The 16,265-nt window shown below is 53.8% G+C and overlaps 10 protein-coding genes across 10 annotated transcripts; 4 read left to right on the top strand and 6 right to left on the bottom strand.

The window, feature by feature from the left end:
* Positions 1–558: 558 nt before the first annotated feature.
* Positions 559–1,410, bottom strand: LTS14_002634 (uncharacterized protein; the record flags this gene model as incomplete). Its single annotated transcript, XM_064835340.1, has 1 exon — positions 559–1,410. The coding sequence occupies one exon, from the start codon at positions 1,408–1,410 to the stop codon at positions 559–561; it is 852 nt and encodes a 283-aa protein (XP_064697275.1).
* Positions 1,411–1,800: 390 nt separating this feature from the next.
* Positions 1,801–2,632, top strand: LTS14_002633 (uncharacterized protein; the record flags this gene model as incomplete). The annotated part of the gene is made up of 2 exons (XM_064835339.1): positions 1,801–1,954; positions 2,007–2,632. The coding sequence occupies 2 exons, from the start codon at positions 1,801–1,803 to the stop codon at positions 2,630–2,632; spliced, it is 780 nt and encodes a 259-aa protein (XP_064697274.1).
* A 219-nt stretch (positions 2,633–2,851) lies between these two features.
* LTS14_002632 (uncharacterized protein) lies at positions 2,852–3,542 on the top strand (the record flags this gene model as incomplete). The annotated part of the gene is made up of 2 exons (XM_064835338.1): positions 2,852–3,091; positions 3,141–3,542. The coding sequence occupies 2 exons, from the start codon at positions 2,852–2,854 to the stop codon at positions 3,540–3,542; spliced, it is 642 nt and encodes a 213-aa protein (XP_064697273.1).
* A 253-nt stretch (positions 3,543–3,795) lies between these two features.
* On the bottom strand, positions 3,796–4,102 carry LTS14_002631 (uncharacterized protein; the record flags this gene model as incomplete). Its single annotated transcript, XM_064835337.1, has 3 exons — positions 3,796–3,867; positions 3,922–4,005; positions 4,061–4,102. The coding sequence occupies 3 exons, from the start codon at positions 4,100–4,102 to the stop codon at positions 3,796–3,798; spliced, it is 198 nt and encodes a 65-aa protein (XP_064697272.1).
* A 619-nt stretch (positions 4,103–4,721) lies between these two features.
* Positions 4,722–5,814, top strand: YMC1 (carrier protein ymc1; the record flags this gene model as incomplete). Its single annotated transcript, XM_064835336.1, has 3 exons — positions 4,722–4,818; positions 4,925–4,936; positions 4,991–5,814. The coding sequence occupies 3 exons, from the start codon at positions 4,722–4,724 to the stop codon at positions 5,812–5,814; spliced, it is 933 nt and encodes a 310-aa protein (XP_064697271.1).
* Positions 5,815–5,930: 116 nt separating this feature from the next.
* LTS14_002629 (uncharacterized protein) lies at positions 5,931–6,582 on the bottom strand (the record flags this gene model as incomplete). Its single annotated transcript, XM_064835335.1, has 2 exons — positions 5,931–6,285; positions 6,362–6,582. 2 exons carry the CDS (start codon positions 6,580–6,582, stop codon positions 5,931–5,933), a joined length of 576 nt encoding a protein of 191 aa, XP_064697270.1.
* A 622-nt stretch (positions 6,583–7,204) lies between these two features.
* NAB3 (nuclear polyadenylated RNA-binding protein 3) lies at positions 7,205–10,245 on the top strand (the record flags this gene model as incomplete). Its single annotated transcript, XM_064835334.1, has 3 exons — positions 7,205–8,579; positions 8,705–8,884; positions 8,966–10,245. 3 exons carry the CDS (start codon positions 7,205–7,207, stop codon positions 10,243–10,245), a joined length of 2,835 nt encoding a protein of 944 aa, XP_064697269.1.
* A 255-nt stretch (positions 10,246–10,500) lies between these two features.
* LTS14_002627 (uncharacterized protein) lies at positions 10,501–12,261 on the bottom strand (the record flags this gene model as incomplete). Its single annotated transcript, XM_064835333.1, has 4 exons — positions 10,501–11,353; positions 11,507–11,663; positions 11,738–12,011; positions 12,037–12,261. The coding sequence occupies 4 exons, from the start codon at positions 12,259–12,261 to the stop codon at positions 10,501–10,503; spliced, it is 1,509 nt and encodes a 502-aa protein (XP_064697268.1).
* A 385-nt stretch (positions 12,262–12,646) lies between these two features.
* Positions 12,647–14,456, bottom strand: LTS14_002626 (uncharacterized protein; the record flags this gene model as incomplete). Its single annotated transcript, XM_064835332.1, has 2 exons — positions 12,647–14,328; positions 14,384–14,456. The coding sequence occupies 2 exons, from the start codon at positions 14,454–14,456 to the stop codon at positions 12,647–12,649; spliced, it is 1,755 nt and encodes a 584-aa protein (XP_064697267.1).
* Positions 14,457–14,864: 408 nt separating this feature from the next.
* On the bottom strand, positions 14,865–15,767 carry LTS14_002625 (uncharacterized protein; the record flags this gene model as incomplete). The annotated part of the gene is made up of 2 exons (XM_064835331.1): positions 14,865–15,613; positions 15,671–15,767. 2 exons carry the CDS (start codon positions 15,765–15,767, stop codon positions 14,865–14,867), a joined length of 846 nt encoding a protein of 281 aa, XP_064697266.1.
* Between the last annotated feature and the right edge of the window lie 498 nt (positions 15,768–16,265).

Genomic DNA, 16,265 nt, shown 5'->3' with positions numbered 1-16,265 from the left:
TCGATAGTGGTGAAATGTCACCAACAAGTCCAGGTCCCGCCGATCACTCTTGCACTGCCACACTGCCCTGCATTTCTCGCACCGGCCATGCCGAGAAGCCACTCGTGGGCGTGCCACACATGGGTATCCCATATAAGCCTTGTCGATTTATTGCCCGATACGCAGGTCCGCTGTAGATCGAGCAAGCATTTGGTATCTGGTACGCTTGTAGACGAAGTCTTGTGGCTCAAGTGTATCTTTAGCCACTATCAGTGGCTCGTGCATTTCGTCATTGCCTGGGAGCTTCTGGGTCACGAGTCGTGCGGACACGAGAGCTTTGTGGTTCTTTGCGTCAGCGGTGAGTGACGAGGCGTCAACAGTGGTCACCGTGCAGCATGGGTGTTCGTGCTCCTGCGGCTTTCGGCGGATATGGACAAATGCATTGTGACTTCAGAGGATGCAGAGATAAGGTCGTCGTCAGCGGCGGCAGTAGTAGGTGGAGGAAGTAAGCGATTGATTCGCGCGAAGCGTTCTGAGCGCCTCTGGAGATGAATACGGAAGTCGTTCAAGTTCCATCGATTATGCATACATCTTCAGACATCTATCTAAGTCATGAACGTCTTTGCAAGCGACACTGCATGTCATCGTTCCGCACTTCATGCACTTCACACGACCCCAATACCCGCATGTCTCGCAGAAACGACGTCGAGGTGGTACGGTGGGAGGTGGTGGTGCCGCTCGAGCTTGGCTGTACGTGAGCGGTGGAAGGCTGAGTAGAGCTTCAATGTCGGCCTCTGATGGCATGCCGAAAGAATAATCGTCGTCCTCCTCAGCATTATCATCCTGCATGGACGCGCCCGCAGAGCCATTTACTCCTCGAGGTAATGGTGGAGGTCCCATCGAGTTGGATGAAGGCGCCGGACTGATGCTCATACTGCTGTCTTCTCTCGTCTTTCGGCGTGCAAGTGGTGTCTTGCTTGCCCTCTGCGGTTGGGGTAGCGCTTCTCCCTCGCCCTCTCTCCTCCCCGTCCTTGCTATCTCGGCTTCCTCATCGTCCAAGTAATGTGCAAAATTCTTTCCAGAAGCCAAGATCTTCTTGGTATTTGTCGTCTTGCCTGCCTTCACGGCACTGGCAGTGCCTGGCTTCCTCGGCAGCTCGATGACCACATCTTTCGAATTGTCGCTGTTGAGATCTCTGATCCTGCGCTCTACCTCACGTTGTTGTCTTGCTGAGAGCGCTTCTCGCTGTTGGTCTGTCTGACCGCCTACAGAAGCTCTTGCGCGTTTGCGATTTGTCGTGCCCCAACTTTTGGACGGGTCATTTTGCGCCCCGGAGACTGCTACCCAAGCAAAGCCAGGTGCCTGCCGTGACTGAGTGGCTGGAAGCTCATCGATATGTGGTGTTCGAAACCGCAGAGGACCAGTCGCCATTCCAGAAAGCTTCCAAGAAATTCTGAAGCCCTAGATGATTTGTTGACATTGTCGCGCCACGGCTGGCACGCGACAGATAGAAGTGAAAGTGTTTCCTCCACCTTCGAGTTGAGTTGAATTGGGGGATGCGGAACCGTAAGCGCAAAGTCGTAATCAGCGACCAAGCACTTTTTGGCTTTGCCTTGGAGCTCACCTGCACCTCGTCCGACTGTCTCCGCTTGCCCGCAGACGTTCCATTGTTCACGCGACATGGAGATATCGTGGGGCTCGAGGCTGTTGTCATGAGCCGCGGCTACGTAGGTAGGTTTGGCATTATTTGAGCTCTCCTGCGACGAGATGACTGCTATTGCTTTGCCTCACAGGACTATTGAGCCATCTGAGCCAACGACCATGTCTGGACGAGCACGACGAATGACCTTGCCATCTATCAATGGCAGAAAAGATCCCATTCACAAGCCCGCCACGAAGCCGGTCTCGGATCCCGCTCATGGCGCAGCATTTATCTTCATCCATGGCCTTGGGGACGATGCTGAAGGTCTAGAGAGTGAGCATCTATAGCTTACCACGCCAGAAGAGCTGGACACTAATGTAAGCAGATGTCGCAGATCAGTTTCAGAAGAATAACAAGCTCTCGTGGATGCATTGGGTGATCCCAAATGCCATAGACGACCGTGATGTGGGAATGACAGCATGGTATCGTCCAACACCATTGAAGCCATTTGCGTCGAGTCGACCAGAGCTCGAGGATCCCGAAGACGAGGAAGGTCTCCTGAAGAGCTTAGCATATGTGGAGTCACTAATCGACGCGTGTGTACGAAAAGGCATACCGCCGAACAGAATCGTGCTGGGGGGTTTCAGCCAAGGTTGTGCTCTCAGTCTGCTCACGGACTTGACGTCGAAGAGGTTTAGTGGCCGACTAGCTGGCATAGTAGGGCTTTGCGGCTACCTACCACTTGCTGAGGGTATGCGGCTTCAACAGTTACGAGCCACGGCAGAACTACCACCGACGCATGGCGATGTGCCCGTCTTCCTGGCGAGGGGCGAGAAGGATATGCTCATACCGAAGCGGATCTGGAATCAGACCTTGAAGGGTCTTGATGCCTTGGGCCTGAATGATCCGGAAGTCCACGAGTACGAGGGAGCAGGCCACACCATACATGGGCCAATGATGAAGGACATGTGCGACTTCTTGCAAAGGGTCGTCCCAGCGCTGGAGGACTGAGGGCGAGCAAATCAAGATGAAATAGCAAGATAGTGATATGTACGAGTAAGGAGTCGCAACTTCCCAAACCCATCACGCGTGCCTTCCTCGAGCACGTAGTTCGATCTCGACCTCACTTCGTTCTCTTCACTTCATCTGTCACAACTCAACATCATCCTACACAGACATACACGCTCGCAATTTGTCTTCCATAAGATACCGCAAAACAGCCTCGCAAACATGGCTCCGACAAAGAAAGACGCGGAGAAGGAAGCGAAGCTGACACCAGAGCAATCCGCGACCATGATACTAGACTACCTACGCAAGCAGAACCGGCCATACAGTGCTACAGACATAAGCACGAACCTCAAGAATCGCGTCACGAAGGCGGCTGCTGCTAAGCTGCTCAAGGACATGCATGAGAGGAACGAGATTGAGGGTCGCGCCGCCGGCAAGCAGCTCGTCTATCATGCTATCCAGGTACCGTGCTCGATTTCACCCAGTTCTGGCCTTCGCTGACACAACGCAGGACGCAGCAGACGAGGCCGGGCTGGAGAGGCTTCAGGAGATGGACATCGAGACCACGCGCTTACGGGAAGAGACCATCGCGATGAAGGCTGAGGAGAAGGAGCTTCGGGCCGCACTTCGCGAGGGAGCGTCCCAGGTGCCTTTGTCAGACCTCAGGAGCTCGGTGGTCTCGCTTGAGCAGGAGAAGGTAGATTTGACAGCACGCTTGGCCAAGCTCCAGAGCGGCAACGTCAAGCCCGTGAGCGCCGAAGAGCGGAACAAGACCAATGCGGAGCACAAGAAATGGCAGAAGATTGCGAGTGACCGTAGAAAGATCCGTAACGAGATGTGGGCGGAGATCGCTGGTATGGTGGAGAGGGAGAAGATGGAGGATATCAAGGAAGCTCTGGATCTTAGCTTGTGAGCTCGACTCTGCCGAAGCCTGTTCGCCGGTGGCAGCATGGGAGTAGGTCCGGTCGAGACGAGAGAGGTGGATCGTACTCCAGAGAAATGATCGCGTGTTTGCTACTTGCAAAGTGGTATCTCGGTAAAGCAATAAAACACGGAAGCACCACAGTCCATTACCTCCTCACTTGCTCCCCTCTCCGTGTGTCCGTCCCAGTCGCCACCCATGTAGTACGTCCTCGGTCGGACGTCCTGGTGACATTTTGCCAGACCTAGTTGGAGACTTTGGCAGGCACCTTCTTGCCCGTGAACTTCTCGAACATGCCGCGAAGCTTGTCCGTGATCTGTCTCGCCATCAGCAACAGTCATCAGCTACGTGAGTAGAGAGTTATATCTACCTTCTCGTTGGTACCCCTCATCTTCGCAGAGTCGATTTGGTGGCCACTCTTCTTGCCTGCCATTTGTTCGGCCTTGTCGACAGCCTGTACATACATCAGCACTCTGAGTTCCGTCACAAAGCGTGACGAGCAGCCTCACCTTGTCGAGGTAATCCTGACCACCTGGTTGAGGCTGTGCCATCGTGCTGTTATTCTGATCTGAATGTGTGTTTGATTCGTGTATTGTTGCTGTCAATTTCTGAAAAAAAAAGCAACGGCAGGAATTCTGCGAGCAGATTTTAAATACACGAATTCGTGGACCAGGACTAGCAAATATACAAGGCTGTGCTACTCACTCACTCGACTCGCTCACTCACTCACCGTTCGCCCACACATGTACCCTCCTCCGCTATCTCGTCACCCTTGCTGACCAATGAATGATGGTAAACGAATCACGAGGTCGCAATAAGGTGTGCTCACGCGATGCACGTCTCACCTCTCTTCTTGCGAATCCCGATGAACCATCGGCAAGGCAAATGCGCTTCCCCGGCATTCATTGGCATGTGATTTGCTGAGGAATCAGAGAGTGAGGGTGAGACGGTGAGGAGGTTGTGTCACGTAGCCTGTATATACTTTTAATGTTCTTATGAAGGCGCCACATTGTGGCTGGTGATGTGTAGCAAGGGAAGTTTGAGCCGAAGGTGACTTTGATCGCAAATTCGACTGACTGTGAACTGACTGCGCTACGTGTTGCTGTAATACGGACTTCTGATATCGATTCGCGCGCCGGTCGCCAGTAAATGCAGAGGGTAGGAGAAGCCATGGCAGGAGCGCTGGAGGAAGCCAATTCGGGGATGTCGAACACCTTGAAAGATCTCTTTTCTGGAGCTGTCGGCGGTGTGGCACAGGTATTGATAGGTATGATTCGTGCTTGGTTTCCTGAGGCAGAAGTGCACAAGAAGCAGACATGAGGACTGGTCAAGCGATGTCCATCGCGCGAGGATCTTTGCTGACAAGATTTCAGGACAACCATTTGGTACGAAAGTCTTCTACAGCAACACCATCCCATCAAAACACTGACATATCATAGACATCGTCAAAGTCCGGCTTCAAACAACAACCCAATACAGAGGCGCGCTAGATGGCGCCACCCAGATCCTCAAGAACGAAGGAGCCGCCGCGTTCTACAAAGGCACTCTCACCCCCCTCATAGGAATCGGCGCCTGCGTCTCGGTCCAATTCGGTGCCTTCAACTATGCGCGCCGAGCCTTTGAAGCCCAGAATGCTGCTGCTCAGAACAAGACGATCAACCAGATCGAAGCTGAGCCGCAGCCGTTGAGTTACGGACAGTACTACGCTGCTGGTGCCTTTGCTGGTGTGGCGAATACCTTGCTCTCGTCACCCATCGAACACATCCGTATTCGGTTACAGACGCAACCCCATGGAGCTGGGAAGCTGTATAGTGGACCCCTGGACTGCATATCGAAGCTCTCACGCTCACCGAACGTGGCCATGGGTCTCTACTGTGGCACTTCCGTGACGCTAATCAGAGAAGCCCAAGCCTACGGGTTCTGGTTTCTTACCTTCGAGTATCTAATGCAAAGTGACGCGAAACGCAACAAGGTCGTACGCAAGGAAATTCCAACTTGGAAGATTGCGTTGTATGGTGGTTTGGCGGGCGAGATGCTGTGGATCACGAGTTATCCTTTTGATGTCATCAAGTCGAAGATGCAGACCGATGGGTGGGGGGAGAAGCAGAGGTATAAGAGTATGCGAGATGCATTTGCTCAAACGTGGAAGCAGGAGGGTCTGATGGGATTTTGGAGGGGTGTTGGGCCGACGTTATTGAGGGCACTGCCTGTTAGCGCGGGTACCTTCGCCACTGTGGAGTATACTATGCGGTTGATTTCGTAGGCACCGTAGTACGATACATGCATTGTACAGTGTCAAAATCGGCGAAGACATGCAGTCTACGCTTTCGCACTCGTTGCTATGAGCTAGGATCAATCGCGGCACAAAGTCATTTGCAACTATTCGTCCCTCCCACCACCACCTCGCCTAGCACTCTTCTTCTTACTCTGAAACTCCTTCATCCTCCGCGTGCCCGCTTTCTCCTTCGACTTCAGCACCTCAACACGCTGACTCTGCTCCACTGTCGTCTCACCCGGCACTGCTTCTCTCCCAGCTTCGAGTATGACTTCGTGCAGTCGACGGAAGCAGGCCGTCACATTATCGCCCTGTTTCCGCGAGTCGTCTGCCTGAATAATGAAAGCCGATGTTTTAGCCGCGTGGTACCGAGATTGTAAGATGGATGTATGAAGTAATGACGGGATCAAAGGGAGCAGGGTGGCTGTTGGGAGGCGGAGGGTGGCTTTGGACGAGACTCTGTGGGAGAAGGGATGTACTTAGCCTGTGGCCCAAGAGAACTACTGCTAATGATTGTCTGAGGTTGGCGACGCACTTGTTGACGTTTTGTCCACCTGGTCCACTACTGCGACTGAAGGAGATCTCGCAGATGTTACGTGGGATGGTGTCTGGATTGAGGTTGGCTAGCCATTTCCTGGCTACGACGAGCTCCTCTTCATCGACATCGACGCCCGGGCGTTTATTGCTGTAGCATCGTATACATGCTTGTCGCAGACCAGGCGTGAGAGCACTCCGTAGAGTCACATATCGTAGCATAGCATAGCAATGGATTTTTGTGCTTCACGAGCAGTTGACAAGGTTCTTAGTAGGCTGTCGGGGCACGCGGTCCGGCATCACTTCGGCTTGCAGCGGGATCGGCCGGCGCAATCGGCAAGCACAAGGTTTGATCTCCCCATCTGGAGCATCTCTCGTTCTTCATCGAACACCACATTATTATTTTCCCAGTAAGCCACGCTGGAACCAAGGCTTGTCCTCTTGCACGATCATCAACTACATCACCCTCCGACCGTGCACCTTTTTCATTTGTCCTTACTACCACCCTGCCGAGGATTTGGACGCTTGCGCATCGAGGTCGCACTTCCCGTGAGTGATAGACCTGCACCTGCCTGCAGGTATAGCAAACTGCGAGAAAGTGCGGTGTATGTCCTGCTTGACCTCACTCCACTTGACCCCATCCTCCGTCGTGTTGCAAGTCATTTCGCCTTCAGCACACCTCCCACCCTCGCGAGGCAACGTGGACATCACCCAATCTGTCAGTTGCGATTGCAGCGCCCACTAACCGCAGTCTGTCCTCCAGCCGTTCCAGCCGATCCAGCCCACGTCTACATCTACCCAACCCATCACGTACCCTTGGCGCACCCGCGCTTCTCATGAATCCATGAACTTTGACTCGCGATCATCTGAGCCGCCAGACGAACCGCTCCAACAGAGCGAGGCCGCCCTGCTGTCTCCGGCCTCACCCAAACCCCTCCACTTCCCCACGCCTACCAATATCCCCATTCTCGAGATGCAAACCGACGTGGACTTCAACCAGACGGAGATGCACATGAATGACCCAGGCATGCGCAATACTGAGCTGAGACCGAACCTGTGGCAAGACCCGAGCGAGCAAGTGGGGGGCGACCATGCATCACCATACTCGACGGGAGGTGAGGCGGTGGGAACTACGACGGATGAGGGAACGGCACAAGAGGGATCGACAGAACCGGCAACCACGATCGAGGCCGCAGATAGCATGGATACCACCACCATTGAAGCCACAAATCCACAAGCCAGTCACACTTCCGACGAAGCATCACATGAAGCCAACGCCACCCTTGACCACACGTCAGAGCCCACCCAAGCCGCAGCGCCTTCTGCATCCGCAGATGTGAGCATGTCCGCTGCTGAGCCTAGCGACAGTGGTAATGCACATACTGATGCTGCTCAACCCGAGCAAGCACAGTCCACTGCACCTGCTCACAATGGCAACGTCGACGTCCAAACCTTGTTGGATACACTGCAGATGCCACCCTCTAGTATTGGTGGAATTGGCATGACTCCTATGACCCCATCCCAAGCCCAGCCATCCGTGTCTGCGCCTGGTGTTGAACAGTCTCCGTCTGCCTCGTCTACCGCCGGTCAGGGTGCCACGTCTAATGGACTGCCACCTCGTCCACCACCGCAGGAGCAGCCGCTCATCCATCCCAACTATGTGCACAGTCAGCACATTCGCGACTATCATCCACATGCAGCCCATTCTGCCTTCCACCCACAGCAGCAGACCCGCACAGGCAGCCAAGGCAATTTCGCCGATCCCACAACCCATTCGTACGTCCCGCCCGTACAGTCACCTGCCACTGCCTCCGCAATAGCTGCAACGGTATCGACACCACAGACCCAAGCGTCAACATCTCAGTATAACCCCAATAATCCCAACCCAGGCCAAGCATCGAGTCCCATCGAAATCCTACCCTCTGCCACCGCTCTCTCCACCCAGAACCTCCAAAGCACCTTCCCACCCCAACCACAACAACAGCAGGCCAGTGCCGGCAACCAATACCACACCAGCCGAGCCATGAGCGCGAGCAGCAGCACACCCATCGAGTCGAGAAGAGAGTACAAGATAGCGCAAGGCGAGACCTTGACGCCCGAGGATAGGCCCTGGGACGCCACGGTTCAGGCGAAGTACGACCAATTCATTGAGCGGGAGAGAGGATATGTTAGTGAGGGGAGGTGGGAACAGTTTCCTTACGGGAGTCGGCTGTTTGTTGGTATGTTTACACTTCCTATTAGCGGACAGAGGGGAGCGCATGGCCTGGGACGACATGGAACACCGATGGGAGAGCAAGTGCTGTTGGATGAGATTGGAAATGTGCTGACCGATGCGTTTGAACAGGCAACCTGTCAAGCGAGAAAGTCACGAAGCGAGATGTTTTTCATGTCTTCTGGAAATATGGGGAGCTGGCGCAGATCTCTATCAAGCAGGCCTACGGCTTCGTGCAATTCCTTGAGGCGGAGGAGTGCAAAGTCGCTTTGACCAGAGAGCAAGGCAGACAGATTCGGGAGAAAAGGATACGTAAGTGGCTTGGTCTCCGTCTCTACTGACTGCAAAATGGGTTAAAGAAAGACTGAGTAGCTGATATGTGTGTCACCACAGATCTCGAAGTCAGCAAGCCGCAAAAGAACCGCAACGACGCGAAGCAGCCACCGGCTCGACGCTCGCGATCGCCGGATTATGGCCGAGGTGGAGGCAAGCCACCACAGAATAATGACAGGTATGTATCCCAGAACAATGGCAGAAACGTGGGCAGGAATGGGCAACAGGGTGGTTATGGCAGACAGGGTGGTCCTGCATTCCGCTCTCCTTCGCCTCCAAGAGGGAACTATCGCGACAGGTTTGACGACTACCGATCTCGCTCGCCTGACTACGACCGCCGCGGTGCTGGCAATGGTGGTCGGTATCGCTCTCCCAGTCCGCCTCCGAGGAGGAACGAAGATGATGATCTTCCGCTTCCAAGACGACAAGCGCATGAAGTTCCAGACGTACAGATCCTGGTCCTGGATACGTTGGATCGCGACTTCATCTCCTGGATCGAGAATGCTTTCTCGTCACGTGGTCTGCGCATCGATGTCCTGATCCTCTCACCAAGACTCAGCGAACAAACTGTTGTGCGGAGACAGATTGTGGAGGGTGTGGTAGCTGTGGTGAAGTTGACTCGTGGCAATCAGCAGAACGGCAAGATCGGTCTCCAAGTCTTCGATCGGAGTCAAGGGTTAGGATTGGGAAGTGTCAAGTTCGAGGAGTACGAATTCCTCGACCCGCCAGTCTGTGCAGAGCTGGTCCTAAGAGCGAAGAGGACTACCCAGCAGCCGCAGACCCAGCAACCGCAATATGGTGGGTATAGCGGCGGGTCGCAGCAGGGATATGGTGGACCTCCACCTCCTCAACAGCAGTACGGTGCTGGGTATGGTCAGCCGCCACCGATGTCCTACGGACAACCACCACCTTCCATGCCACCAGCGGGCTATCCGCCACAGCTTCCTCCTGGGTATCCACCCACGCCAACTCAGCAGCCACCACCACAGAATCTCCAAAACCTTATTACATCTCTCGACTCCAGTGGCTTGCAGAGTCTTCTCGGCGCTATGGGTCAGCAGCAGGCGCCTACTCCACAGACACCGGGGTACGGACAGCAGCAGATGCCTCCAGCGGGATACGGTGCTCAACTGCATCAGCAACAGCAGGCGGCTGCTATGGCGGCCCTGCAGCAGAATCCTGCGATGGCTGCTGGTTTGCAACAACAACAACGACAACAACAACAACAACCACAACAACAACAGCAGCAGCAGCAGCAGCAGCAACAGCAAAGTGGTGCTGCGGCTGGACAGGTGAATATGCAGGATATTCTGGCTAAGCTGGGGAGTTATGGGAAGTGAGAGCACGAGAGATGCAAGGATTTCAGAAGTGGATATGATGATTACGAGGGCGAGTGGAAGCGTTAATTCATGCACATCACGGTCCGGTGCCTCTCGAAACTTGCGGTCCTGCTGGCACTAGCATAACGAGCACACGGGTGGCCAGACAAGAGTGTGTGTACATGTGCTCATGACAAGCTACCTTGCTTTCGGCGTGTATATTGATTGTATAGATCTGCTGTGCATAAACTCTTCTCACACACCAGCTTGAAACACTCAATACGTGAATCTAAAGTGAGGATGGTCATCGCCAAGATTATCGGCATCGGACGTCTCGAGCCTCCAATCTCGCTCGCCTCGCTCACGCTTCCTGTTCTCCCGCCTCAGCCCAAGGAGCAGGACTGTGCAGCCAATCGCCGTGACCCAGATCAATGCCAAACTGACCGCGTATCCCGTCACGAATCCAGGGGCTTCGTTAGTAATGAAAATGTCTGACGCGATGATGCCGCCTAGATTTCCGAAGCCAATCTGAAAAGCGCTTGAGACGGAACGTTTGTAATGCCCGCTCATGCAATTCGCCAGCCAGGCAATGGTCACAGGCTGACACATATACCCTCCCGTCACGATCAGGAAGATGGCTGCATATCTCGCTCCAACTGGAATCATCGCCTGCGCGAGCAACATCGCATACCCCGTAGTCGCAATGCAAATCCCGAGAATACAGAACGCGTAACGATGCCGCAGCTTATCGGTGCAGTATGCTGTGACGAGGCAAAAGAATGCGGCGACGAGGAAGATCGGGATACTGCGGACTTGCGCTGCTTGAGCTTTATAGCCGAGTTGAGTCAAGATCGTGGGCGTGAAGAAGGAAGTCGCGTAGCCCGTGTTGACGATCCCGAGGTACATCAGCGTTCCCACGTACATCTTCCAGTCGGTGAAGATCCTTCTCATGGCTGGCTTGTCTAGTCGGTTCATCTTGGCGTCTGCTACGTCGGCGGAGAGGCGGGCGATCAAGAGTCTCTTCTCGTCGTCGGTCAGGAACTTGGCTTTCTCTGGCCAGTCGACTATGAAGAACTTCCCACAAAGAGCAACAACGGCTGTGAAGATGCCTTCGAGGATGAAGATCCACCTGTAGAGACAGATCAGTCTAATTTTCCTTGAATGTAGGGGAGATTGCGAGATGTAGCATAGAGCAAGCACTGTCCATGTCTGAGGCATGGTCACCACCTCAGAATAGGGCAATGCTTGCTCTGGTCACCATCTCACCCTATGCTGTACGCACCTCCAGCCACCGTAACCCTGCACACCGTCCATATGCGCTATACCATAAGCCAGCAACCCACTGAAGGATCCCGCGATGATGGAGCCGGTGAAGTAGATGTTGAAGCGCCATTGCAGCTCGTAGCGTTTGTAGTACATCGAGATCAGATATGCGCAGCCTTGATCCCAACGAGGGTAAGATCAGCGAATGCATTGGACAACATCGACAGTCTTGCAGCCACTGATTACTTACCTGGGAAGAAGCCCGATTCGAAGAAGCCAAGAAGGAAGCGCATGGCGTACAAGCTTTCCTTGGTCTTGACTAAGCCTTGTGCGATCGTGATAATGCCCCAGCAGAACATGAGGCCAGAGAGCAGGGTTGATGGAGCAAGCCGCTTGATCAGGATGTTGGAGGGCACTTCGAAGATGATATAGCTTGGGAAGAAGATGAACAGCGCAATATTGTAGTCGTTGCCAGTCATCTTCAAATCCTTCGTCATGCCTTGGATTTTTGCATTGCCTGAATACTTGCAGTCAGTAAGGTGAAAGGACGTGATGAGATGTGTGGTAATTCGTGCCAATGTTCGACCTGTCCAGGAATGCCAGCATGTACAAAAACCAGAGTACTGGCAGGATATGCATGTCCAGCTTGTGTAAAAGCTTCTTCTCAGCCTCTGGGTCAATCTCGTATCGCTCGGCGGCGCGATCATTGGCCTTGACCGTGATCTCATTAATGTCGAGCTCTTTGAGCATTTCATCTGCTATGTGGGTGTCCATGATCGGCGGTGAGGACCTAGATGGCCTTGGTAGGTCTGTGGAACATGCTGCTGAGCATTGTTCTCTTATAGATGTCGGTTGCCAAGTTATTTGTTCTCCAGTACCGCGCAGCAAGACCCACGTCAACCCCGCGATCGCCAACAAAATCCCCACGTCCGGTTAGTTACTGCTGCACAATCGCTTGCCGGCCATGCGCAGCGGTATTTGAACCTCGTGGCATGGCTGCTGATCCTTCGGACGAGTCCAAGATAGATAGCAATCTTTGCTTGCATGCGGGGAGAGCTCATCGCGAGGCTGGACATTATTGCTCGTCTCGATGACATGCAAGTAGACCGTCTAAAGCATTGGCTAGTATGACCATACTGAGGCATAAACTTGCATGGTCTCAGCCATTGCGTGCAGCCTGTGCTCTCAACGCATCAATCTCCTTCTGAAAGGCATCCAGATCAGCAAGGTAATCTGGCTGAGTGGACTTGACTTCACCTCCCGCAGGAGACAGGTCTTCACCGTGCTCTGGCTCCTGCACCTGCTGCAGACTGTGCAGTGAAGGCTCTCGATCACTTCCAAAACTTTGTCCACTTGACCGCCGGTTCTCGTGACTCGGCCGACGATTGCTCATCGAGTTCGGTGGTCCGTTCTCCATGCTGTCTCGCTTACTGCCTGCTGTTCGTCGTGGTGGTGGCGCAGGAGGCGCGTTACCATGCGCGGCTGACATTGTGAATGAGTCGCTCCGTGGTAAGCTCACGCGAGAGGCGTTCGAGGAAGTCCGGACAGCCGACGAACCGCGCTGCGATGGCATACGGCGTGGCAGAGGAGGCGGCATTCCTTTAGTAACTGATGGCGTGGGAGAAGGCGACGTCTCTGCAGCAGGTGACTGTGACCGTGTAGATTGCGCTCTTCGTGAAGGTGGTGGCGGTGGCGCCAGTGCTTTATGTCCTTGGCTCTCGAGTGAAGTGTTCGCGTCAGCAGCTTGTGCTGAGCTCTTGGAAAGGTTGGAATCGCTTCGTGCTCGGCGGGTCTCTGCGTCTGGCTGTGCCCGCCGACGAGCAATCGGTGGTGGCGGTGGTGCTTTCTTCACCTGAATCGTTGGTTCTACATCGTCTGTCGGTACTCCAATGCCATTGGTCGAGATCGGCTGTGAGGTAGAAGTCAAAGCTTCGTCTACTAAGACCCGTCCTGCCGGCGGAGGCGGCAGTGGTTTGTTGAGATCGCTTGGCGATCTCGGTGCTGTCACTCTGTCCAAAGGATTGGCGTTGAGCGACAAAGTTTGTAAACGAGTTGGCGTCGGCATGTCTGTCGCGGGAATGGTCTCGTCAAAGTCCGCGAATGACACAGTCTGTGGGAAGGCTCTACCATGCTTCGGCTTCGGTGGTGCTGGCGGACCTTCTGCCACGGGCCTCCTGGAGGCTGGGCCCATGAGACTAGAGTTCTCATCGTCACCGTCGTCCTCATCGTCCAGACCGTAATGATCGTCAAATGATGTCCTTGGAGACTCCGGGTGAAGCTCATTCATGTTGTCGAACATCGATTGTTTTGATACGGACGAAGTGTCCGTGTTGCTACTACTATCCTGCGGTCGTTGACTCGCTGTACCTCCGTTGGGTGGTGATGGTGTGGCACTTCCCGTCAAGAGAATGTTCTTGAACGTGTCCACGTCCAAAGCTGGTCTGCCCGTGCCTTGGCTGCGTGGGGTCACACCATTGGCCTCCTGCATCTCTTCTGACAGCTCTTGCTCCCCTGCTCTCCCGTACGCAGCTTCACTTGTGGCCAAAGTCTTGGCGAAGGGATTGTACGGTGCTCGCGAGCCGGACTGTACACCGAATGAAATGGGTGGTGGACCAGTATTTCGGCTTGTGTTGAGCAGAGTATGCTCAAGGTCCGAGTCTGCTGTCGTTGCCATCGAGTCCGACTCGTCGTCGTCAAGGCGTCTCGTCGGCGCAGGAGGTGACCCGGTCAAGCCGTCTGACAGTCTCCGAGGAATGCTCGCTTTGGGTTCGTCTGGCGAATGCGGCGGGGTTTGTATGACAACCTTCTTTTTCTTCTTTGTCTTTGGTTTCGTCTCGGCTGCTATACACATGATCAGACAGGTTCAGGGTACCTTATGCCATTATCACATGCTTACAGATGTCTCCATTGGCCTCATATTTGGTGGTCTCGTCCGGCAGTCGCTGACGTCGAAATGGATTTCCAGACATCGTGACGAGACCGGCTCAAGCCACGATTGTTCAGTCGTAAAGAACGTTGAATACACAAAAAGACATGAAAGGGAATCGGAGGGCTAGATGTGCTGTCAGCCCACTCGTCGCACATGCGACGCGAATGCAGCTCCGAGTGGTGGTGCCTGGACAAAAGTGACATGCACCCTCGCCAATTCCCCCACCCTTTGACAAAACCATTTCAGAGCTCGAGCCATTGCGTCGTCACAACCTTTCAACCTCCATCGATTGTTCGAACAAAGACAGCATCTCTGTCTCCATCCGCCGTATACTTTACTTGCGAGAGATAAGTCCATTAAAGAAGACGACATGCACGTGAAAGGACGGAGGTAACGATAGCCAAGATGGCACTTAAGTCCTTGTACTCCCTTCATATGTATGATCTTATTACAACGCACTCTTCTGCCCCTGTCTAACCTGCCACCCTTTCCCAACCTGCTCCACCCTACCCTCACCTTCAAGCTTCTTCAACACCTGCACTACACCACCCTCCGCAGGGACATGCAATGGCTCCGGATAGTTCTTATACACCACCTTCACAATTCCCATACTACTCACCCCATCCCCACCTTGTTCTGTCAACGCACCCAAGATCTGCTCCTCCCTCTCCCGTCGATGCTCGATATACTCCCTCACCTTCGCCTTCCCATCCTCAATCACGGCGCCATGAGCGGGATATGCTCGGCCATTGAAAGCACCTTCCATCCGTTCAAGGCTTTGAAGATAGGTAGCTAGATCCTCAAAGACTGCTGTTCCGTGACCGAGAACGTTATCGCCCGTGAACATCGCATCCTCTTCTTCTAGTATGAGAGCCATATGATCGACGGTGTGGCCAGGCGAGTGAAAAGCACGTAATGTTGCGCCTTCAGTCTTGAAGACTTGACCTTCCAGGATGTCTTCTTGGTCGACATCAGGCTTGATCTGACTCTTGTAGACCGTGACACCCGAGGCGATGGTACGTACGTCCGGCACGCCACCGACATGATCCGGATGCCAATGTGTTAGGATGACTTTATCGATCGTTACGCCCTCGTCTGCCAAGGCCCTCTTGAGGTTACGAGGCCAGATTTTGTTGCCTTCGCCCGTATCGATCAGGAGTCTCTTCGGGCCAGTTCCAACGATATATGTATTTGTGCCTGGGAGGTAGTTCAGCAAAGGCTGTCGTGTAGGGGATCTTGAGCTCTTGAGCCTACCCTGTAACGTGAATTTGCTCGGATTGCCACCCATAATACGTAGCACCAGAGGACTGAGACGTTCGACGTCTGGCAGTTCAGGCAACTTGAGAGCCATGTTGTGCTGAGTGGCGTGGAATGACCGTCTTTGCCTCGATACACAGGTTGTTACAGACTTGGTCCGACAGGAAGTGGCGAAGAAGCGTGGTAAGGTTGAGAGCATGTGTCAGCTTAGCAGAAGTGATCGATGCAGGATCAAAGAGTGAGATATCTCGTCTATGATAATAGATACAGCGTAAACATTATACTCGTTCTCGACGGTGAATATCAGGATATCAGCCCCGGACGAAGATAGAGCTCCAAATCCTACCGAGGCCCAGCCCCGAACGTAGAAGGAACGGCAAGATATTTACATTCACGGCAGTAACGAGTGAGGCCAAGCTGCAGCACAAGAGTGGACGGGTAGATGATGGGAGTATACAGACTAAGATCTGCTTCTCACGAGTGTATCTATCTACTCTACGTAGTATTACCCTCGAGCCCTTGAAGACTGCAAAAGCCAGTTCCTTGGCTTGCCTGACCCGATGTTGCCCAGAGAGAACTAACGTCGTGCCAC

The sequence above is a fragment of the Recurvomyces mirabilis genome (genome assembly GCF_035927965.1).
Source record: "Recurvomyces mirabilis strain CCFEE 5264 chromosome Unknown scaffold_5, whole genome shotgun sequence".
Classification (NCBI taxonomy): domain Eukaryota; kingdom Fungi; phylum Ascomycota; class Dothideomycetes; order Mycosphaerellales; family Teratosphaeriaceae; genus Recurvomyces; species Recurvomyces mirabilis.
The sequence above is the reverse complement of the archived record's forward strand: the minus strand, read 5'-3'. Positions and strand labels throughout refer to the sequence as shown.